The sequence below is a fragment of the Staurois parvus genome, unplaced genomic scaffold, assembly GCF_062004578.1.
Source record: "Staurois parvus isolate SC_StPar_1 unplaced genomic scaffold, SC_StPar_1.0 ptg001254l, whole genome shotgun sequence".
NCBI classification, from domain to species: Eukaryota; Metazoa; Chordata; class Amphibia; order Anura; family Ranidae; genus Staurois; species Staurois parvus.
In genome coordinates, this window is record NW_028319050.1 from 343,442 (window position 1) to 369,031 (window position 25,590).

Sequence of the window (25,590 nt, forward strand, 5' to 3'; positions counted from 1 at the left end):
ATTTTGTGCAAATCGTTTCTGTTTTCACTTTGAAGGGCGATATTATGTGTGGTTTGTAAAAGGGATTGGCCCAATAGATACCGCCCCACTTAGAGAATAGATGAACTAATATGACCAGCATTCATTCAGCCATGTCACATGTTGGGATCTTTTCATACAGGGATTTCCTATGATCATTGGCTCCATCTAGTGGCCATAATGTGGTATTAAACTGTTTTTCCTGAGTGAGGTATTTTGGAAGTAATACATCATTATGGCCACTAGAGGGAGCTGATGATTATAGGAAGTCACTGAATTTATTAAAATATGGCCAGAATTTGTCACAGCTGGACACATGCTTGTCACACTCCCCCAATATATTTTTTGCATAGACCCCTTAGTTTACTATGTTAGGGGTAATTTCATACAAATACCTGAGATCATACATTTTCAAACATTGAAGATATAAATTACATAAAACCACAGAATTAAACCAACCATTGATTTAAAACCAAACATACCTCATTTGGCCTTTAGATGATACTACGTATCCTAGCAATTAGCACATCTAGTGTCCAAATTCTCAGGGAACACCTGAACAATTGATTTAGCTGACTAAATCAATTGTTCAGGTGTTCCCTGACACTTTGGACACTAGATGGTGCTAATTGCTAGGATACTTAGCGTCATCTAAAGGCCAAATGAGGTATTTTTGGTTTTAATCACAGTGTCTGCAATACAAAAAATGATTTATAAAAATAACTTAATCTGAAAAATTCTTTAAGAACTCAAACAAGATCTGTGTAGGTATAGACTGCAGAGTATGAAAATCAATATTTGTTTACATAAGTCACTTACAAACACCATAAACAATAGTCAGATTGTGATTTACACTGACACTAAGATGTTTCTGTAAAAGCTCTAAAATAGAGTGAATTAAATTCAATAATCAGTTTCTCCCTGTAAACATCATAACCAATAAAAACAGACAATAATCTGTCTCCTGCAGAAGGAATAAACTATGCAGAATAGTCCACCACTATGGCCTAAGAACAGGAACATTTTTATAAATGACTTAACTTGAAATGATGTTATCATGGGGAGAGTTATTAGGTTACACAAAGGAATGTGGCAATTGGCTTACTAGTCTAAGCAAGCAAAATCAACAGAAAATATATAATTACCCTCCAAGTATCAGGTAATCTTTTTGGAGAACTGATGATCAGACTCAAAGATGGCTGCCAATTAACGGTTGGGATTGAGCTTCCACAAAATGGCATCTCTTCTTCAGTTGATAAGTGTCTTTAGATGATCTGAGTGTGAGATGATGTCTACCTTCCAGATGGCTGTGTAGATGATCCTCCCTCTGTGAGTTTTCCTGCCGGTTTTATCTAGTTATGACTAATAGACTCATCAAATCTGAAAAAACCTGGCCAGAAGGCGGAACCTTCTCTGTGATTGGGGAATCTGATTCTCTAACCCATGTTTACTCAAGCATTACCTCCCATGGCCACTGGGTGTCATCCTTGGATAAGAATTGTCTGGTCTGAGTTTTTTTGGGGTCAGAAGTAACTAATCTGTGATCAGAAAAAATGAATATTTCACTATAACAAATTGTTCCTTGTGAAATCTATAGAATGCCTGGGAGAGTAGATATTATTCCTCATTTACAATCATTACGTTTTGGTGTAACAGTGATTAAATGGAGAATTGTAACTATCAGGAGGTTGGATTACATAAAGCGATTAGAATAATAGTTGTACACACAGAGGAGAGATAATAAAAGAATAATTTGTATACTGATCTACTGATTGATTACGGCTTTGGTAGCATGCATACAATATTCCTGACAATACCGATAAACTCCAACACACTAAATATATATCATGGGATTACAAATCAGCAAACATACCATAATATACGTCCTACATTCTTATGAGACAATCTGGTATTTTATCCCCATCACGTCTTTTCATATAGCATGAATTATATGGAAACAGGGAGGTTCCTTTTTGTACCTTTTCATGAAAATGAAATGAGTCTCAGCAGTGTTACTGGAGTCACCTTGTTACATAGTTACAGAGTTCATCTGGATGGAAAAAAGACACCAATCCATCCAGTCCAACCAACAGAAAAAGCAAAAATGTATGCAGTAAGTAGTACAAGTGCCTAAGTATATAGGTAACAAGCTGCTATGCACAAAAAAGGTACCAATATCACCCTAGGAAATAGCAATGTATATATAAAGTGCAGCGCTCGATGTTAAAACCAATGTGTGTAAAGAAATGAAAATAAATCCTTATTAAATTGTAAATATATATAAATAAAAGTTCAAAAGCCGAAGAAGATAGTCCAGCAAATCAATATAAAGATATAAGTGCTCGGGTGACTTAGAGATCCGGTACCTGTGTGGTAATGATAAGGCAATGCGCACTCACCGGACGCGCATAATAAATGCGGTTTTGTGTATAAATAATCCCGATGTCATCTGATTGTGGGTGGTCCTCCCTCTGTTGGGTATGAGGCTGATGGTCCTCTTCCACTAGGGGTCCCCCTATGAGCTCCTGGTAGGTGGTATCCCTCTGGTTAGGCTGGGTAGCAGTAATCCATCCCGGGAGTGTGTCTGTGGACTAAAGTACTCCCCCTTCTCGCCAGAGATTCTGGGCAGCAGCACGCAAATGTCATCACAGCTGGCTTTCCACTCTAATGCAAGGTGGATCCGTTTACCCTGAGTTTATTCTTGATCCAGTGCTGTGCTCTGCTGCATCTCTTCTTTCTTTTCCCTGGTCCCACTAGAGCAGTGGTCTCCAAACTTATTGGTTGATGGGTGGAGGGAAGTGAAACATAAAAAACAAAACACACAAATAGAACATTACATGAGGAAATGCACATCTTACCGTAAAGGTCTCAGTAATCTATAAACAGAAGAATCCAGAAAAGAACTCTCACAGATCTGCAGCTTTGTAGAGTTAGCATTCATAATACACGGCTCAAAAAATGAAAGAAAGACTTATTAATCAGGGTCTAGCATCAAGTCAATGAGACTCCTGAGATATTGATCTGGTCAGTGAAGTCGCAGAGGGGGCTGTTCATCAGTTTCAGCTGCTTTGGTGTTAATGAAATTATGAACAGGTGCACTAGATGGGCAACAATTAGTCAACCCTCGAAACAGGAATTTACAGGTGGAGGCCACTGACATTTTTTTCCTTACTCATCTTTTCTGACTGTTCTTCACTAGTTTTTCTTTTGGCTCGGGTCAGTGTCACTACTGGTAGCATGAGGTCATACCTGGACCATACAGAGGTTGCACAGGTAGTCCAACTCCTCCACGATGGCACTTCAATACTTGCCATTGCAAGAAGGTTTGCTGTGTCTCCCAGCAAGAGCATGGAGGAGATTCCAGGAGACGAGCATGGAGGAGATTCCAGGAGACAAGAGCATGGAGGTGATTCCAGGAGACAAGAGCATGGAAGTGATTCCAGGAGACAGGCAGTTACTCTAGGAGAGCTGGAAAGGGCCGTAGAAGTTCCTTAACCCACCAGCAGAACCGTAATCTGCTCCTTTGTGCAAGGAGGAACTTCATGAGGGTGGCCTGAGGGCCCAACATCCTCTAGTGGGCCCTGTGCTCACTACCCGGCACCATAGAGCTGGATTGACATTTGCCATTGAACACCAGAATTGGCAGGTCCACCACTGGTGCCCTGTGCTTTTCACAGATGAGAGCAGGTTCCCCCTGAGCACATGTGACAGACATGAAAGGGTCTGGAGAAGCCGTGGAGAACATTCTGCTGCCTTTAACATCATTCAGCATGAAAGTTTTGGTGGTGGGTCAGTGATGGTCTGGGGAGGCATATTCATGGAGGGACGCACAGAGCTCTACAGGCTAGACCAGGGGTGGGCAAACTTTTTGACTTGAGGGCCGCAATGGGTTCATATATTGGACCCGGGGGCCGGACCAAGAGTAGATGAATGATGTGTATGTGTCATCCATAGTAAGTATAGTAATATTCCCCCATAGTAAGCATAGTAATTCATCCCCCATAGTAATTCATCCCCCATATAGTAATTCGTCCCCCATATAGTAATTCATCCCCCACATAGTAATTCATCCCCCATATTAATTCATCCCCCATATAGTAATTCATCCCCCATATAGTAAGTCCCCCATATAGTAATTCATTCCCCATATAGTAAGTCCCCCATATAGTAAGTCCCCCATATAGTAATTCATTCCCCATATAGTAAGTCCCCCATATAGTAATTCATTCCCCATATAGTAAGTCCCCCATATAGTAAGTCCTCCATATAGTAATTCATTCCCCATATAGTAAGTCCTCCATATAGTAATTCATTCCCCATATAGTAAGTCCTCCATATAGTAATTCATTCCCCATATAGTAATTCATTCCCCATATAGTAAGTCCTCCATATAGTAATTCATCCCCCATATAGTAAGTCCCCCATATAGTAAGTCCCCCGTGTCAATTCACTTACCTTTGCTCCGCGCGTTCCTCTCGTATTCCCGCGCCGTTCTGGTCTTCAGGGAGGACTGTGAGAGAAGAGTTCGTCACGCTGCCCCGCCTACATCCAGGCTGCCCCGCCTACATCGTGACAGCTGCAGAGTCCTGACGCCCGAGAGGAGGGAGGGGGCGGCCATCCGAGAGGGGGGGCGGCCATCCGAGAGGGGAGGAGAGGAGGCCGCCCGCCCGCCCGAGAGGAGGGAGGGGAGCGGGCGCCCGGCACGCATCTAAGTTTGTAAAGAGCCGCGGCTTGCCGACCACTGGCCTTGCGGGAGCCTAGCTCCGCGGGCCGGATTAAAAGGTCCGCCGGGCCGTATACGGCCCGCGGGCCGTAGTTTGCCCATTGCTGGGCTAGACAATGGCACCCTGACTGCCATTAGGTATTGGGATGAAATCTTTGGACCCATTTTCAGACCCTACACTGGTGCAGTGGGTCCTGGGTTCCTCCTGGTGCATTGGGTCCTTGGTTCCTCCTGGTGCACGACAATACCCGGCCTCATGTGGCAAAAGTGTGCAGGCAATTTCTGAAGGATGAAGGAATTAATACCACTGAATGGCCCCCATGCTGTCCTGACCTAAATCCAATAGAACACCTCTGGGATGTCATGTTTAGATTCATCCAAGCCGCCAAGTTGCACTTTAGACTGTCCAGGAGCACAGTGATGAAATCCCCCAGGACACCATCCATGGTCTCATTAGGAGCATGCCTCAACATAGTCAGGCATGCATGCAAGCATATGGGGGCCATACAATCTACCGAGGACCATTCTGAGTTGCTGCAATTAAATTTCGGTAAAATGGACTCGCCTGCTGCATCATTTTTCTTGATTTTTGGGGTGCCTTTGAATTCAGTTTTCTGTAGGTCGATCATTTTCATTTCCATTAAACAATGGGGCATCCTTACATTCCTAACACATTACCCAGCCCATGTCAGTATAAAGATCCAGCAGGAGATTGTTCCTCATTGAGATCTGATGGGTTTTCAAAGTGTTCCTTTCATTTTTTGGAGCAATGCGTAACATAAATGTAAGGGTCGGGTAGCTGAGATGTGAGGTGATCAGTAGAAATATGTAATTGTGAATCTAGTTTCATTCCATGTTATTACAGATAAGTGTTCAGTATTCGGTCAGAGACATATGTTCACCAATTAGCATCTGAAAGGACAGAGCAGCTTCTAGGCTAGAGGTGTCACCTGGATGCCAATACAATGTTGTCACCTATGTAGCCAGAGTTTGCCACCTTCTTGAACCTAGAAGAAGAATCCTAGTCATTTCTGCTACAAGAGTCAGCAGGAGACCTTGAGAAGGCTCCGAAGTTTCTGTCAGCTTTGATTTATATCCACAAATCAAAGGAATGTATTTCATCTCTCATAAAAGCTAAAATATTTGTTGCAGAGAGATGAAAATACTTCCTTCTGATTGGACACACTGTAGGCTACATCTGCATGTAAAACTGTATTTGTAGCCCCTGTGGAATCCCAGAGAAACACAGGAAACAGTTATATGGTGCCTGATTGCAACAGCTGAACAGCGATTGGTTCTGTTGTGTTCGGACTAACACACTGGTGTCGGAAATTCTATCCCTGACCAAGTGATCTAAACCATTCAGCTCTGGGCACTTCAGAACCCAGAACATCCTATGGGCTGCTACAGGAACACCCCCCAGGGTTGATTGGCCAAGGGCTAATGTGCAGTCCACATCCATATTTCAATAAATTGAGTACCCTGAGATATGGACGGGGTGATTTGTACGGAGCCGGTTCCATGTGACTGGTGAATCGTGGACTTTCTCTGACTTGCTCCAGTCACAGGATAAATCTTGGTAAAAGTTTTATTTCTGTTTTTATTCCCTTTTATTTTATAATGAATAGCCAATTGTGTGTCTTTTTGTATTTTCTGCAACTTTTTTTTCTTTGTACATATTTAATACATTGCCCACTTTTGGGATATTAAATCATAAAATGAATAAGTGACTTCTGTGTACTAAGCTCGGGCTCATATCTCCGGAGAGATTGTTGTATTGTAGAGTCTATGTGCTCAGTCTAAGTTCATTGCCAATCTGTATGCAATTGTACTGTGTGTTGGCAGATTGCCTGCAGATTGTAACATAGATCTGCCAGACGGGGATCTGTGTGTGTGTGGTGGCCCAGTAGACCAGTCTGTGGACAAACTGTTGGGTGGTGGCAAGCTACCGTGTGTTGTGTGTCTAATGTGGGGGTCTGTGGACAGTGGAAGAGTGATTAACACCGGGGTTCTAGCTTGTAGGATAGCTGGAGGAATCCTAGAAGGGTGTGCCAATTTCTAGACTGCTCCTCAATCCTTAGCGTGCACCAGATTGTATATAAGATTCATATCTGCCTGTGTGTGGTCAGCCAGCTGGATTGGAGTGGAGTCTCCCTCTAGTGATTGCCAGAGGTAATGCGGGCTGTGAAAGGGTATCCTGACCAGTCTTATATGCTCAAAGTCCCCCTCATTCCCTCTTTACCCCAAGTCACGGGCGGACCATGCCTTGGTTAGCTAGTCGTCATGGGCATGCATTTTATCCGTGACACAGTGTATAATCCATGATGTGGGACTTCTCTTGTCCTCATTACATTGGAGTACAGAAACTCTTCCATTGTGACGTTTATTCCCAAGCTCTCCCAGAATCCCTCAGCTTGGAATAATGGCCGCTGTGTCTGCAGAAACGTAGAGAATACTTCCATATACCGCGTCTCTTCATCTTGTTCATCCTTCTCGTTGGCAGAACAATGACATCTCAGCTAGACTAGAGGATGTGGGGACCACCACGGGATTATTTGGTGTTTGTAATCACCTCCCCCTTGTTCCTGCACTGAGGGGTCCCGGCTTCCATTCCTTCTCTATACACAGAACTAAATACTTCAGTTGGGGAGAAGTTTGTCCCTTGTGGGACTTGAGACCTGAAAATGACCCTTGTCTATTATTTGGTATAATAACTCCCATGGTTCAACCCGGGGAAACGATGAAAATATGATCTTCCTCATAGAAATTCTAACAAAAGGCAACATTTTCCATTTTAAGTCAAAATTCATTTTAAATTGTTCCCCATTCACACAGAAGGAATGTACATGCTTTGTCACTGAGCGCACTGCTAGACAAATGTTTTTATGAATAGACCCCTAAATGTCAGGAGATATAATATATTCTATTATATTGTATTATGTTATGTTAAATTATATAAAGACGGGAAGTATGGAGCAGATAAATGAACAGACCTCCTAGTAATGTTGTCAAGGATTCACTTAAACGATCACCCTGTCACGTGTCCGCCACACACCACGCCCACAGCGACTAGCTAACCGTGACGCACGCGTGCGGCCGCGACAGGGTGGTAAAGAGGGGGAATAAAGGGATTTACACTTAAATATCTCAAACCGTATATAAGATCAGCCGTGATACCTTTTCACAGCCTGCACTACCTCTGGCCACCACCAGATGGAGACTCCACTCCAATCCAGCTGGTTGACCACACACTGGCAGATACAATCTTACATACAACCTGGTGCCCTGATTAGAGTTGAGGACCAGCTTAGTAATCACACACCCTTCTAAAGGTCCCTTCAGCTATCCTAGCTCGAACCCCGGTGTTGATAACCCTTCCACTGTCCACACACCCCCACACCAGACGCACCACAAAGGTAGCCTGCCACCACCCAACAGTTTATCCGCAGAATGGTCTGTTGAGACACCACACCCACACAGATCTCCGTCTGGCAGATCTGTTACCTTTGCAATCTGCGTGCAATCTGCCCACTCACAGTGCAGTTGCATACAGATTGGCAATGAGCTTAACCGAGCGTTTTAAAGGCACTAAAATACAATACAATATAACCCAATCTAATCTCTCCGATCTAATCTCCCCAATCTAGTCTCTCCGAAGATATGAGCACGTGCTTAAATACACAGAAGTTCACTAATTAATTTTAAGATTTAATTTCCCAAAGTGGGCAGTGCATAAAACATGTACAAAAGATAAAAGGTTACAGCAAATACAACAGATATAAGAAGACACACAAATGACTGATTACTATAAAATAAAAGGGAATAAAAAGACAGAATAACACTTTACCCTGCGGCTGGAGCAAGCCAGAAACTTGGCAATCCGCTAGTCAATCGAACCAGCTCCGTACGAATCACCCTGTCCAGATGTCCATGCGTTCAATTTATGGCGATTTGGACATGGGCGGGACATTAGTCTTCGGCCAATTGACTCTGGGGGAGGTGGTCCTGACCTGCCCACAAGAGGTACTGTGTATGGACCTGCCCAAGTTCAATTGGGCCGAGACTGGCCTGAACACCAAGTTGGGGATTGGATTTCTGACACCAGCGCGTCAGCCCGATCGCAACAGTACCAAACACCATCCGACTGTCGCGCCCCCGCGCCATCTAATCATTCCATGCATTTCCCTGGCTTCCTCCCCAAGCCACAAATATGATTCTTATATGTAAATGTAGTGTACAGAATGGTCTGCACAAAGGAAGCATTTCCATCTCTCTCCAATTAATATTTCATCTTTTATAAGAGATTAAACATACTTCTTTGATGTGAATATTACCTATAGAGCTTTCCACATAAGTCAGACAGTCTGTCTGCTGTCACTGGTTTTCCTCAGAAGGTGATAACCTGATTGACACACAAAAGTTGTCACCTCCAGGAACCTGGCTTTAGACTAATTAATGCTAAATGATGATTGGGTCTGTAAGGCCTATTGAGGAATTGTGTATACATACACCTCTGACCCCATATCAATTGTTTGTACCTTCTATTCATTTCCCTACTGCCCAGGGGCTCAATGTACATCCTTAATGACCAGTCTGTTCCTGCACACACCTTTGTAATGAAAGGGCCTGACATAATCTAATCTACTCAACCTGTCATGGCTATGATACCATATTTCCACTCAAATCTTACATGTCCGTTACAATAAATTTTACATGTCCGTTACAAATGTCATTACCAGGCTGCAGCTAGGGGGAGCTCTAATGTTTGAAGTGTTCCCACAGGAGAGTGATTCCTTCTAGCTCACATATACTTTTTGTATGTCTAGTAAAATTGGACTTTTGAGGTAGAAGATTATACATTGTAGCGCCCTCCTAGTTCAGCCAGGGGGATCTACACCCTAATGGTTGGTCAGAAGCTGCTTAGCAGCTGAGGTGTGATAGCCAGAGGGGTCACAATGTGGTCAGGGGGGCTGAGATGAATATATAGGTAGTGCAGCGCTAGACAATAATATCACAGAGACAAATATAATGGAATAATACAAATAAACTGATGTGAGCACATATAGAAAACTCTTACAAGGATGTGATAGAAACACATAAGTGTATAGAAGTAAATAGAACCCCAATATTCCAGATGGCCTATAAAGTGCAATAGTCCTTGTGTCCCTCAATACATGCTACATGGGTGCATAAACCCCTTCATAGTGTGCGGCATGCACAACACAATAATAAAGTGTCCTTAATGGAAACAATCAATTCATGATAATAATTATGATCTTCATGCCGGTGTGCAACCAATCAGTGACAGTCCTCAGTGGCTGGGGTGCCCCCTCACCTTCCTGCCCCGGCCCCACAGGGCCAATGAGCCTTGCAGTATTGCTGTTCCACAGGAAAGCTTCCTTGTTAGTAGTAATGTTGGGACTCTCTCCTCCTCTGTACCGGGGTCTCCCCTGAACTCTCCTGCTTCTCAGGGCCAATGACCTTCCAAACTCGTCCCCAATGAAGTAAGAAAATCCGATATAGTGTGAAACCTTTTATTGTTAAAATATAAAGACTTGGATCTACTCACATCTGTAGATGTTTTCACAGCATTAGTTCCACTACAGCATGGGTGTACTGCATGTGTGGATATATCCGGGTGCACCAAGATGGCGTCAACGCCGGATATGACGTCATTGCGCTGCCGCTCGAGCTCCTCCTACTGGTGTATCCCTGACTGATAGATGTCCTCTGTCATCTCACACAGACCTGTCAGAGCAGCACTCATGCTTTCAATAGCTAATTCTTTCATCTCCAGCTGTTCTCTAATAGCTCTGGTCTCAGTATTTAGCAACCCCGTGTCCTTAGAGTTCCTCTCCAGTATATCATCAATAATGTTTGTGTCATTATTTATCATGAGTGTGATTCCCCATCCCGTGTAGGTAGGGAACCATGACCACACCTTATCCCCCATCCCGTGTAGGTAGGGAACCATGACCACACCTTATTCCCCATCCCGTGTAGGTAGGGAACCATGACCACACCTTATCCCCCATCCCGTGTAGGTAGGGAACCATGACCACACCTTATTCCCCATCCCGTGTAGGTAGGGAACCATGACCACACCTTATCACCCATCCCGTGTAGGTAGGGAACCATGACCACACCTTATTCCCCATCCCGTGTAGGTAGGGAACCATGACCACACCTTATTCCCCATCCCGTGTAGGTAGGGAACCATGACCACACCTTATCACCCATCCCGTGTAGGTAGGGAACCATGACCACACTTTATTCCCCATCCCGTGTAGGTAGGGAACCATGACCACACCTTATCACCCATCCCGTGTAGGTAGGGAACCATGACCACACCTTATTCCCCATCCCGTGTAGGTAGGGAACCATGACCACACCTTATTCCCCATCCCGTGTAGGTAGGGAACCATGACCACACCTTATTCCCCATCCCGTGTAGGTAGGGAACCATGACCACACCTTATTCCCCATCCTGTGTAGGTAGGGAACCATGACCACACCTTATCACCCATCCCATGTAGGTAGGGAACCATGACCACACCTTATTCCCCATCTCGTGTAGGTAGGGAACCATGACCACACCTTATCACCCATCCCGTGTAGGTAGGGAACCATGACCACACCTTATCACCCATCCCGTGTAGGTAGGGAACCATGACCACACCTTATTCCCCATCCCGTGTAGGTAGGGAACCATGACCACACCTTATTCCCCATCCCGTGTAGGTAGGGAACCATGACCACACCTTATCACCCATCCCGTGTAGGTAGGGAACCATGACCACACCTTATCACCCATCCCGTGTAGGTAGGGAACCATGACCACACCTTATCACCCATCCCGTGTAGGTAGGGAACCATGACCACACCTTATCACCCATCCCGTGTAGGTAGGGAACCATGACCACACCTTATCCCCCATCCCGTGTAGGTAGGGAACCATGACCACACCTTATTCCCCATCCCGTGTAGGTAGGGAACCATGACCACACCTTATCACCCATCCCGTGTAGGTAGGGAACCATGACCACACCTTATCACCCATCCCGTGTAGGTAGGGAACCATGACCACACCTTATCACCCATCCCGTGTAGGTAGGGAACCATGACCACACCTTATCACCCAGCCAGTGCCATTAGTACAGTGTCAGTATATAGAATGTTTCACTGATCACTGTATTCCTGCCACTAGTGACATCACATAGTGTCAGGGTCAGTAAGCCCCTCCCAGCCAGGGTCAGCTGGCGTAAGATTGGCCGCACACTGTCGCACTCACGCTATAGGTCGCTGATCACCGCCATTACTAGTATAGTGTTTGTACGGATCAATATATTGATCATGAACAGAACTATACTAGTGCCGGCTTTGTATAGTGTCCCCAATACTCAGTGTTAGCCGGATCGGCCCGGTCACTGCCAGCACTAGTGTTCAGCCCCTCCACTGTTCTTCACAGAAGATTTGTACCAATTGTGGGCCAAGGCAATTTATACACCACAATACATGGCCGCCCCCCAAATTCAGCTCTTGTCACACAATTCACATGGAACTCTATCACCGTTTATTAAATTAAAACTTTTTTGGGCCGAACCCCCAACATGGACATTACAGAAAAGAATGAATTGCAGTCATATTGGTCCGCAGACCCGATTCATGGTATGTCCGTGTTCTCTGCTGGTACATATATGTCCAACATGGACCAGCAATGTACTGGAACGTCGCTGGACTTGGAGTGGTTATACCGGGAGGATGCTTGCAGCTACAGGCACCATTCTAGTGCTGGTTTATTAGCTGGTGGTTGGCTTTCATGTAAAAGTAATCCTAGTGGCCAATTAGCTGCAGAATTGTTTTTACCATCATTTTAAATGATTTCCTATAGCAGCAAATCTGATGAGATGAATGAAGTGGGTGTAAAGTGGAAGCAGTGGATGTGCATGGAGCAGCATCTTGAGCACAAAGCACTTTATGTTGTGGATGGATTTGCACACAGTTCAGTTTCCTTCATTTATTGATAAACCCCATAAGACCAATGAAGTGGGTGTAAAGTGGAAGCAGTGGATGTGCAGAGAATAGGATTTGGAGCCCCGAGCTCTTTATCTCTGAATGTCTCCACATATTTGTAGTGTATTTGTGATGATTTCTGTGCACACACAATAGGACAGCGCTGTGACACATAATGCTCTTCTAGATGACAGGGAATCCTTCCCTTTGTTACAGCAGCAGTCCGCTAGAAGGTTTTTGTAGGTTTGGAGTTGTTACACATAGCGCGGGTTTTATCCATTTATAGTGATGACATCATTGCCCAAATCTGGGGGTCACCAGCCATTTCCACCCTTTACTCCCAGCTGGGGGGCTTTGTATCCATATACCAGATGTTCTACAGGACTAAATCTGCAATCAATGTTACTGCAAAATCAAAGGGGCCAAAACCCCTCCCCCGAGGAGTCATATATTTCTGTCCCCCTTGGTGGGAGTGGAGGTGACCCCTCTATAAGGATCTACAGTCCATACACACCCAGCACAAGGCCGGGGTCACACTACCAGACGCTTCTCGGGGCTGCAGTTCCTCTGAGCTCCACAAGGTGGGGATCTCACTTCTACCCAGACAGGAAGTCTCTATGGAAGACAGACAGGAAGTGATGTCAGGTACAGGCAGGAAGTGATGTCAGGTACAGGCAGGAGGTTCTATGAATGAGGAAGTAGAGAGGAGACATTCCTGGATCTGGCAGCAGAGGAGGTAATACGTAGATGAACCCCTTCAGGGGGAGGAGTTGATGATAATATATTTGCTCCCAAAGCTGGCCTACATGGTTCAGTTTTATCGTTCAGCCAGCGGGATGACCATAAAAACTGAAGTGATTCCCCCATCCGCACATTGGAGGTGGATGGGGGAATCCTCCCCGCTGCACTCTTGTATTCTGACAATGGGGGGACTCCTCCGCTCTCAGAATACACAGATCAGCACTGAAGCTATTGGCTGCAGCCGCTGGGGGAGTGGCTTTTATCTGGCAGTGGCCACACATGGATGGAAATGTGAGCGATCCCTGCTGAACCAGCTGAATTTCCATGGATCTATGGTCACCTTCAGTGACTTCCTCCCCTCCCCCTCATCTCCTTCATGATGGAAGTCATGCTGAGATCATCTCCCATTGGCTGAGCAATATTCTCATTTGTCTCTCAGCTCCTTCTTGCTATTCCTCGTCCTGCCTGTTGTTTCCTTGGATTGATTTTCTGTGTAGTGACCCCGGCTTGGTCTCTTGGATGCGCTCGTCTGTTGCTTGCCCTGACCTTTCTCCTGATTCCTGGATCTCCTCCTCATCTCTCCTCCATATCCTCTTACACAGCTTTTCTCCACACCTGCAGTGACCCTGGGGGGAGGAAACTTGGCACCAGCACGCCGCCAAATCCATCCCCACCATTAGGGGCTCTGGAGACAATTGTCTGCTATTTACACTCCGTTCCTCCGCACGTCACCTGATCACATGACAGCTTACTTCCACAGATTCCGGACAGATTTCTGGATGGTAAAGGTCAAAGTTCACTCTTCAGTTTAGGAGAGGTAGGACGCACCCAGGAACAAGGATTTGGTTTATAGGGGAGCCTCATATAGAGGACCCCTCAAATCTCCCCATCCAAATGTCCCTCCATCCAGAGTCTATATGTCCTATGACATCACACTGACCTCACAGCTCCTCCTCCCAATGTCTCTCCATCCAGAGTCAGAGAATCCTATGACATCACACTGACCTCACAGCTCCTCCTCCCAATGTCCCTCCATCCAGAGTCAGAGGATCCTATGACATCACACTGACCTCACAGCTCCTCCTCCCAATGTCCCTCCAACCAGAGTCAGAGAATCCTATGACATCATACCAGGGGTGAACTGACCATTCGGAAACTCGTGCACTGCCCGAGGGCCCAGGGTCAGTTGGGGGCCCCATGAGATGCCCATTGTACCTTTTTCATAGGCTTTTTTGAGTTTGGGCAAGGACACAGGGGCCCCATGATCCCCTATTGCCCGGGGGCCCCATGAGTTGTCAGTCCACCCCTGCATCATACTGACCACACAGTTCTCCTCCCAATGTCCTTCCAACCAGAGTCAGAGAATCCTATGACATCACACTGATCTCACAGCTTCTCCTCAAAATGTCCCTCCGGCTGGCTTCTTTTTCTGATGCTCTTAGAATGTGGGTGTCCCTTGGTATTCTCAATAGTTAGAACAAGCCTATACCCTGCGTAGTGTGGGGGTCCTGTGGGGGGAATTATACCTCAGCCTGAAGTGGGGCTTTAATAAAATGGAGACCTGAATGGAGAGGTGAGGAGGATTCTGGGAATATCATTTGATGTGACTATTTGTGTTCAGATGTAGAGTTTTCCTCCTGTGAAGTCTGGAGATCATATGACATCACATTGCCTCCACCTCCCTCCCTGATAGAAGAGAGAAAGAAGAAGAAGATTCTAGAAGTCACCAGAGAGATCACTGAGCTGCTGACAGGAGAGGTGAGCGGTGCCGGGAATTCTGGGACATTCTCCAGTAACAGACAAGGGATGTGTCTGGATGGTGACTGTATCATTGTGTGTGTCAGGTTCCTATAAGGTGTCAGGGTGTCACTGTCTATTTCTCCATGGAGGAGTGGGAGTATTTAGAAGGACACAAGGATCTCTACAAGGACGTCATGATGGACAATCAGCCGCCCCTCACATCACCGGGTAAGAGGAGACTTTATTGTAAAGGAGAGAGCAGTACGGAGGATCCACCTAGATCCCCCATCATCTGATAAACACATAGAAACAATGGATTCAGTCAGTGTGTGTGTTTCCTACAGATGGATCCAGTCATGGGAACCCACCAGAGAGATGTCCCCGTCCTCTGTATTCCCGGGATTCCACACAGGAAGGTCACACCATCCCTCACCATCATCAGGTAGATGAGGAACAATCACTGATAGTATCATTAGGATCTGTACATTATCTGCATTGTTACCATTGATGTCATTTTATTATATATTCAGAGTGGAAACCTGAGAGATCCTAAAGTTGAGGTTAAAGAAGAGATAAAAGAGGAGGAGGATGAGGATGGGGGATGGAGGAGTCAGAGCTTCTAAAAGGACACAAAGATCTGTACCAGGACACCATGGTGGAGTCATCCAGCTACAGGAACCCACCAGAGAGATGTCCCCGTCCTCTGTATTCCCGGGATTCCACACAGGAAGGTCACACCATCCCTCACTATTACAAGGTGGGTGGGATGGAGCATCTAGAACATGGACTTGTAAAGATGATGTGTGTTTTTTTTTTTTTTTTATGTGACCTTACATTTTACAGATGATATTTTCTCTCATTTCCTTGATTTAGAGTGGAGATCCAATCGATATAGAATTTGAGGTGAAAGCAGAAGAAGAAGAGGCGTATGTGAGGGATGATCAGCAGTCTATGGAGGAGGATGGAATAACGGGGACATTTATAGAGGAGGACACTCCTACAGAGATCAGCACAGGTGGGTCATGAACACTAAATCCATTCCTCCACCCATACTGCTCACTGATTGGTCCAGAGTAGGGCGGGGACTGGGTGATATCAGCCTGTAATCCCCTGGTCACTTTCCTGAGCTGTGTTCCCCGTCCTGTATTCCTGGATTTCTCTCGGATAATCTTCCTTCTCTGTGCTGCAGACACAATTTATGTATCTAGACTGGATTTATGGGGATTCTGGGGTTCAGCTGGCAGCAAAATGTTTTTCAGCACAAGCAATACTAGACCTAGACACTTGGGGTGTGTCTTGGGTGTCCTTCCTCATGTCCAGATCTAGTAAGATCTCTGACAGAACATTTCTCCCAGGGTTCCTTGCTCTGTGTTCTGCTGGCTGTGCCGGGTGGAGGGATATGTCTGTAGTGTCTCAGACCCAAGTCACTGAGTGCAGTCTCAGGAGATGGGAGGCAGCGGTGTGGGATCTCTGCAACTTGTCTACAGTAAACATTTAATGTTCCACTGATTACTGAATACCAATATTATGAGTCCTGACCCTTACACTGTATAATTTCTATTGTACATTACATACTCCTGACCCCTGCACTATATACTCTATGTTGTACATTACATACTCCTGACCCCTGCACTATATACTCCATGTTGTACATTACATACTCCTGACCCCTGCACTATATACTCTGTTGTACATTACATACTCCTGACCCCTGCACTATATACTCTGTGTTGTACATTACATACTCCTGACGTCTGCTCTCCCCCCTCCCCCCACTGCTATATATACACATAATATGGATTCTCTTTTGTTCCTCCCATTTCCTACCATTTGGACATTTTATATCGGATGATGTGATTGGAGCACAGACTTTTACATGGTGATAATAATGTGATAACATCCTCCAACTTTGGACCCTTAAACAGAAAGTGATAATGAGGGAGGAGTCAATACCCCAATGATGGTGGTCTTCAGGATCAGTCCAGTCTTCATCTTGGTTGTTCTCCCCCCATCCTCACTCTCTGACCTCTGGTGGGGCTCAGCCCCGCTGTTCTTCATGACTAAATCATGGACTAAATCAGGAAGTGCAGTACTTCTTGTGTTGGGAAGATGGCGATGAGTGATAGAGGGGGTGGGGCCCCTCGTCCTATAATCCCCTCATCACTGTCCCTCCTATAAAAGACAGTTCTGGTTGTTTCCTCACTCTCTGACTAAGGTCCATGAATAAAGAAATGACCTGGTAGGAGGTCAGAGGAGCCATTTCCTAGTTCCCTTGAGGGTGGAATTATAAGCTCCTCAGAGACCAAGCTGCCTGATGTGGGTGGAGTCCTGGTTTGGGGGAACCAATCAGCTCCTGTCTAGTAATCCTCTTTGTCTTTGTATTTTAGTCCATGGCCGGGAGATGAGGAAAACCTCCGAGGATTGTCTCACTTTGTCTCCAGACTGGAAAGTAGAAGATGAGGACATCACACAGTATAGTCCAGGAGAAAACCCGGCTCCCTCCAATGTCCATCCGGCACCACCCAGTGTAGATGGACCATCGGATTCCTCGTATCCTGAGGAACCTCAGACTGTGCGGGACCGGGCCAGCCTTCCAACAGGGAAGAGCTTCTCCTGTACTGAGTGCGGGAAAGGTTTCCATTATAAATCAAAACTTAATGTGCATAAAAGATCTCACACAGGAGAGAAGTCACATTCTTGTTCTGAGTGTGGGAAATGTTTTTCACGTAAGTCAAATCTTAACACACATCAGAGATCTCACACGGGAGAGAAGCCATATTCATGTCCTGAGTGCGGAAAATGTTTTTCGCAGAAGAGCAATCTTTACAAACATCAGAGATCTCACACAGGGGAGAAGCCTTATTCCTGTCCTGAGTGCGGGAAATGTTTTTCAGACAAGACCAGTCTTTACGCACATCAGAGATTGCACACGGGGGAAAAGCCATATTCCTGTCCTGAGTGCGGGAAATGTTTCTCAGTGAAATCCAATCTTTACGCACATCAGAGATTGCACACGGGGGAGAAGCCGTATTCCTGTCCTGAGTGTGGGAAATGTTTTTCAGCAAAATCCAATCTTTACACACATCACAGATTGCACACGGGGGAGAAGCAGTATTCCTGTCCTGAGTGCGGGGAATGTTTTTCAGAGAGGTTCAATCTTTACAAACATCAGAAGTCTCACATGGGGGAGAAAAAGTATTCCTGTCCTGAGTGTGGGAAATGTTTTTCAAAGACATCCAATCTTTACACACATCAGAGATCTCACACTGGGGAGAAACCATTTTCCTGTCCTGAGTGCGGGAAATGTTTTTCAAGGAAGTCAATTCTTTACAGACATCAGAGATCTCACACGGGGGAGAAGCTGTTTTCTTGTTCTGAGTGCGGGAAATGTTTTTCAGTGAAGTCTGATCTTTACACACATCAGAGATCTCACACGGGGGAGAAGCCACTTTCCTGTCTTGAGTGAGGGAAATGTTCCTCACTGAATACATGTGCCAGAAGACCCCCCAATGGGACTTTATTGCAGCAGTGATAAATTATACATACAGGTGTACCTCGGTTTATGAACGCCTCGGTTAACCTAATTTTCATGTTACAAATAAAAATCCATTGAAAATAATGCCTCGGGTTATGATTTTTTGTGCACTACAAAGCAAGTTTCCCCAGGATGCATTGCACCTGGGAGGTTTATAGCGCCGCCCTCATGCATGCTGGAGTCTGGGTAGCACGAGGCGTTGAGTGTGGAGGAGTTGGAGCGGTTTTTGCATCGAGTTTTGTAGCCATTCTGAAATTTGTTTGCAGAGGTTTTTGGACTTTTTGGAACTTTTTTGGTGCATTTCTCAAGTGGTGGAAAGGTGGGGAGCAGAGCTTCATCATTTGCATGCATTGTGGGGGGGTTTCCATGTCAGCTCATGTGCCGTACACGCCTGTTACTGTGTGTTTTACATTGTGGGGCGGTTTCTATGTCAGTTCATGTGCTGTACACGCCTGTTACTGTGTGCTTTGCATTGTGGGGTGGTTTCCATGTCAGCTCGTGTGCTGCACATGCCTGTTACTGTGTGCTTTGCATTGTGGGGGGATTCCATGCCAGCTCATGTGCTGTACACGCCTGTTACTGTGTGTTTTACATTGTGGGGTGGTTTCCATGCCAGCTCGTGTGCTGTACACGCCTGTCACTGTGTGTTTTACATTGTGGGGTGGTTTCCATGCCAGCTCGTGTGCTGTACATGCCTGTCACTGTGTGTTTTGCATTGTGGGGTGGTTTCCATGTCAGCTCGTGTGCTGCACATGCCTGTTACTGTGTGCTTTGCATTGTGGGGGGTTTCCATGCCAGCTCATGTGCTGTACACGCCTGTTACTGTGTGTTTTGCATTGTGGGGTGGTTTCCATGTCAGCTCATGTGCTGTACACGCCTGTTACTGTGTGTTTTGCATTGTGGGGCGGGTTCCATGTCTGCTGCTCATGTGCTGTACACGCCTGTTACTGTGTGTTTTGCATTGTGGGGCGGTTTCCATGTCAGCTCATGTGCTGTACACGCCTGTTACTGTGTGTTTTGCATTGTGGGGTGGTTTCCATGCCAGCTCATGTGCTGTACATGCCTGTTACTGTGTGTTTTGCATTGTGGGGTGGTTTCCATGTCAGCTCATGTGCTGTACACGCCTGTTACTGTGTGTGTTTTACATTGTGGGGTGGTTTCCATGTCAGCTCATGTGCTGTACACGCCTGTTACTGTGTGTTTTACATTGTGGGGTGGTTTCCATGCCAGCTCATGTGCTGTACACGCCTGTTACTGTGTGTGTTTTACATTGTGGGGTGGTTTCTATGCCAGCTCATGTGCTGTACACGCCTGTTACTGTGTGTTTTACATTGTGGGGTGGTTTCCATGCCAGCTCATGTGCTGTACACGCCTGTTACTGTGTGTGTTTTACATTGTGGGGTGGTTTCTATGCCAGCTCATGTGCTGTACACGCCTGTTACTGTGTGTTTTACATTGTGGGGTGGTTTCCATGCCAGCTCATGTGCTGTACACGCCTGTTACTGTGTGTGTTTTACATTGTGGGGTGGTTTCTATGCCAGCTCATGTGCTGTACACGCCTGTTACTGTGTGTTTTGCACTGTGGGGTGGTTTCCATGCCAGCTCATGTGCTGTACATGCCTGTTACTGTGTGCTTTGCATTGTGGGGTGGTTTCCATGCCAGCTCATGTGGACAGATTTTTGGGGTTTCCATTATCTTGTGTGGATAGACTTGGGGCTCTTGGACTGGAACACTGAGCCTGGGTGGGGTGGAAAGCATTTTTTTATTTTCTGCTCACTTAGTGCCTGTGGTGTCATGGCACCCAAGAAAGCAGTGGAAGCTGGGAAGAGGAAGAAGGAGATGATTCTGGTCAAGGTCTAGAAAGAAATCATCAGGAAGCATGAAGGAGGAATGTGATTGACTGACCTCACCAAATAGTATGGAAGGAGTGCACCCACAATCGCTACCATCCTAAATATGAAAGAGAAGATAACCGGGAGAGATGCAGCCAAGGGAGTCTCCAGGGTCTCCAAGCAACGGCCACCTGTTCTGGATGAGGTTGAAAAGTTGCTCCTGCTCTGGATTGAAGAGGAGCAGCATACAGGAGACACAGTGACCAAGGCGATCATCTGCGAAAAAGCCAAAGCCTTGCATGCTGACCTCGACCAATAGCCAGGAACGTCAGCCAATGCAGAAGGCTTCAAGGGGAACAGGGGGTGGTCCGAAAGGTTCAAGACCAGATCTGGCATCCACAGCGTGGTCAGGCATGGAGAGTCCACGATTTCCGATGTTGCTGCTGCAGCTGAGGAATTTGCTACTGAGTTCCTGGAGGTCATGGCTTCAGAGGGCTACCTTCCTCAGCAGGTCTTCAACTGCGACAAGACTGGGCTCTTCTGGAAGAGGATACCAAAGCGTACTTTTGTCACGGAGGAGGAGACCTCATTGCCTGGGCACAAGCCAATGAAGGACCATCTCACAATTCTGTTCTGCGCCAATTCCAGTGGGGACCTTAAGATCAAGCCCCTGCTTGTCTACCACTCCGAGAACCCATGGGCCTTCAAGAAAGAAGGTGAAGAAGGAGCAATTGAGCATTTTTTGGCGGTCCAACCCAAAGACTTGGGTCACACGCCTCTTGTTTGTGCAGTGGGTTTTTGGTCCTGCTGTCAAGCAGTACCTTATGGACAATAACCTGCTACTCAAGGCCATGCTGCTCATGTCCAATGCTCCTGCTCATCCTCCAGGCCTCAAGAAAGATGTTCCTTCTGCCTAACACCACTCGTGTTCCTTCTGCCTAACACCACTCCACTACTCCAGTCAATGGACCAGCAGATCATCTCTAATTTTAAACAACTCTACACAAGGGAGCTTTTCTGGTGATGCTTTGAGATGACAGATCCATCAAGCCTCACCCTCCATGAATTTTGGAGAGACCATTTTGACATTGTGAGCTGTCCGCAGATTATCACCATTGCCTGGGCCGGGGTCAGCCAGAGAAACCTAAATTATGCTTGGCGCAACCTGTGGCCAGATTGTGTTGTGACACCTGACTCCGATGCTTCTGCACCTGCACCAGAGTCAACAGTGTTGGAGGAGGATGTTTCCTTGGGGAGAACCATGGGGCTGGAGGTGACTGAGGAGGATGTCTGCGAGCTGGTGGAGGGACATGACCGTGAGCTAACCACCGAGGACCTGGTGGAACTGCAGAAGGAGGCAATGGAGGAGTGGATCTCATTTGAGGAGGAGGAAACTAATGAGGAACAGCTCTCTTCCAGGGAACTCAAGGCATGCTAAATGCGGGTAAACCTACAGACTTTTGTACAGCAGCACCATCCAGATAAGGCTCTAGCCCAGAGACTTGTGAACAATTTTGACACCGACATCATGTTCCCTTTCCAAGGGATGCTTAAAAGGCACCAGAGGCAGCAGGCAATGGAAAGGTTTCTACCAAAACCGCCTAGACATGAAAAAGAACCTGCTTGTGTTAGTGCTGCCCAGTTGCCCTCCTCCTCCTTCTCCTCTTCCAAAAAGTGTTGAAATTGTTTTGAAAAGGTTTTTAAATATTGAACAGTTGAAGTTTGCCATGTTTTCCCTGTTGAAGTGTGATTTATGTAGAGTTGACGTGTACTGTGCCATGTTTGAAATGTTTGCCATGTTTTAAACATTGAATTTGGATGTTTGAAATGTTATTGCTTGATTAATCATGTCCCTGTACAGGATTTATGCCTTTAAAGTGTATTTTATAAAGAGTTTTGAACAGATAAAAGACTCTTTTTGACTTTTTTCTGACCTCGGGAACGGATTAATTGGTTTTCAATTCATTCCTATGGGAAACTGCATTTCAGTTTACAAATTTTTCACAATATGAAACATTCCATAGAACACATTAAATTCGTAAGCCGAGGAACCACTGTATATCCAACAAGACATTGTGGTAAAAGAATTGTCAGCTTTATTACATACGCATTATTTGTATAAAATACATAAATTCTAAAGGAAACATCACTCTGACAGTGTTCTTACATAAAGACTCTTTGCACAAGGTCAAAGGCCACACAGGAAACAAACTTACCCCAACGTGTTTCGATCATTCCGCATTTTAGCTCTTCAGGGGGCATAAAGACAAGGAAACTTTCTAGTAAACATGTAAATAGTAATAGGTAAATATATACCAGAAAATAAACAAATGGTCAACAGAAATTTTATCTCATATCCCAAAATAATACTTACAACAACATATGTCAGAGCAATATGTAAAATAGATGACATCCAAGATGAGAGACATGATTCCAGGTCCCGGAGGAATGTACCATCCAAGAAAGCAAGAGTGGTCAGATGTAAATCACCAGGAACCAAGAGCAATTAGGGAGCACCAAAACAACCCCCAATGGGACTGTAAGTAGTATAGAGAACAAAGTAAATTAGATTTAAAAAAATCAAACCAATTGAATAGACCTGATAAAAAATACATTCAAAATGGTCCATAAAGAATATACCAAAAAGTGGAACTGACCAAATAATATGCCATACAAAAAACAAACAGTGAAAATGATTATCAATCCGAGCACCAGATGTTATCAATTAGCGTGTGTCAAGTGCTGGGTGTTATCAATTAGCGTGTATCAAGTATCTGGTGTTCTCAATTAGTGTGTCGAGTGTCGGGTGTTGTCAGTTAGCCTGTGTGGAGTACCGGGTGTTCTCAATTAGCGTGTGTCGAGTACTGGGTGTTGTCAGTTAGTGTGTGTCGAGTACCGGGTGTTATCAATTAGCATGTTGAGTACCGGGTGTTATCAATTAGCATGTTGAGTACCGGGTGTTATCAATTAGCATGTTGAGTACCGGGTGTTATCAATTAGCATGTGTTCAGTACCGGGTGTTGTAAATTAGTGTGTGTCGAGTATCGGGTGTTGTCAGTGTGTGTCGAGTACCAGGTGTTGTCAGTTAGTGTGTGTCGAGTACCGGGTGTTGTCAGTGTGTGTCGAGTACCAGGTGTTGTCAGTTAGTGTGTGTCGAGTACCGGGTGTTGTCAATTAGCGTGTGTTGAGTACCGGGTGTTGTCAGTTAGTGTGTGTCGAGTACCGGGTGTTGTCAATTAGCGTGTGTCGAGTACCGGGTGTTGTCAATTAGCGTGTGTCGAGTACCGGGTGTTGTCAATTAGCGTGTGTCGAGTACCGGGTGTTGTCAATTAGCGTGTGTCGAGTACCGGGTGTTGTCAATTAGCGTGTGTCGAGTACCGGGTGTTGTCAATTAGTGTGTGTCCAGTACCGGGTGTTATCAATTAGCGTGTGTTCAGTACCGGGTGTTGTCAATTAGCGTGTGTTCAGTACCGGGTGTTGTCAATTAGCGTGTGTCGAGTACCGGGTGTTGTCAATTAGTGTGTGTCCAGTACGGGGTGTTATCAATTAGCGTGTGTTCAGTACCGGGTGTTGTCAATTAGCGTGTGTTCAGTACCGGGTGTTGTCAATTAGCGTGTGTTTAGTACCGGGTGTTATCAATTAGTGTGTGCAGAGTACCGGGTGTTGTCAATTAGCGTGTGCAGACTACCTGGTGTTGTCAATTAGCGTGTGTCGAGTGCTGGGTGTTGTCAATTAGCGTGTGTAAGAGAGGTGACCTGTTGTCCTAACTGGAGCCTAATTATTGTTGTATTTCAGAGGGACAACAGCTCTGTAGAGTTGACTCCGTAGGCTTTGCTTGTCGGAAGTGCAGGAGTGCAGCAGGACAGAAGTGCCGAGTGTGATCAGCAGATGAAAACTGTAGGAGTTTGGAAACAGCCGGCTATCTTTGGTTAGTATTTGTGTTTCAGTTTGAGAAAAATCTTCTTTAAAATGTCTGGTTTAGTTCAGTGCAGTACTTGTTTGGCATTTGTTTTTCGTGGTGCTTTTTGGAAGCTGGGATGTTGTCCCATTTGTATGCAGATTTCTATCCTACATGATGACATTGCTTGTCTAAATTCATTGGTTGGTGCCCTGCAGTCTGAGATCAGGAGGCCATCTTAGCCAATTTGTTCTGTTGAACTGCCCTGCAAAAAGCCGCCTCTTCCTCCAAGACTGCTCAGGAGAAGGGCGGTGTGGACAACTGTTGGGTCAGGAAGAGTGAGGCCTGTGGACCATAAATATGAAGCTTTTGTTGTGACACTGCATCACTCCTATAGTGTTCTCTGAGCTAGAAGCAGATCCAAAGGTTGCAAACTTAGCGGATTGTGAGATAGGAAGTAGGACCCTGAGAACAAAAGTGCTTTGCCAAAAGAAGCTGTTTTGTCTGAGGTTCCATTCCAGGCAAGTGTTGTGGAAAAGGCTCCTAAAAGGAGAAGTCATCATCTTGTTAGTGATTCAGTTGTAAGAGGTGTTTCTTTAGGAAATCATGCTGAAGTGTCAAAGGAAGTTAGATGTCTACCTGGTGCTACTGTTAGAAGAGATAAAAGGAGTATTTTAAAAATTGTCAAAAAAGCTAGTGAAGAGTGCAGCGTTGGTGTTGTCATGTACCTTGGCACAAATGATTTGTCCCAGAATGATGTGTGTTCTGTACAGGAATTTCAGTATTTGGGACAGGATCTTCAACAGTTAGGGTGTACAGTTATATTTTCAGAGGTCTTACCTGTCCATAATGGACAACAAGAGGAAGTACTTGGTATAGCAGAGTCCAATGTTTGGTGAAAGGATTGGTGCAAAGCTGAAGGTTTTGGTTCTGTTAGTCATGATGCCATCAGGTGGTCTGACATTGAGCTGTACAATAGAGATGGTCTGCATCCCTCACACAAGGGCGCTCAGCTCCTTACTATGGAATTTAGGAGGTTTTTGGACATGCATTTAAACTGAGAAATGGGGGCAGAGATGTCATTGTTGA

The 25,590-nt window shown here is 45.5% G+C and overlaps 1 protein-coding gene across 1 annotated transcript in view; it reads left to right on the forward strand.

Annotated features, from left to right (window-relative positions):
- The window catches only part of LOC149437792 (uncharacterized), a 35,942-nt gene extending 17,088 nt beyond the window's left edge, over positions 1 to 18,854 (forward strand). Inside the window, exon 6 of the mRNA XM_089660608.1 lies at positions 17,869 to 18,854. Coding sequence (XP_089516734.1) covers positions 17,869 to 18,701 — 833 coding nt within the window. The 3' untranslated portion in view covers positions 18,702 to 18,854. The remainder of the gene's footprint in view (positions 1 to 17,868) is intronic.
- The last annotated feature ends 6,736 nt before the right edge of the window (positions 18,855 to 25,590 follow it).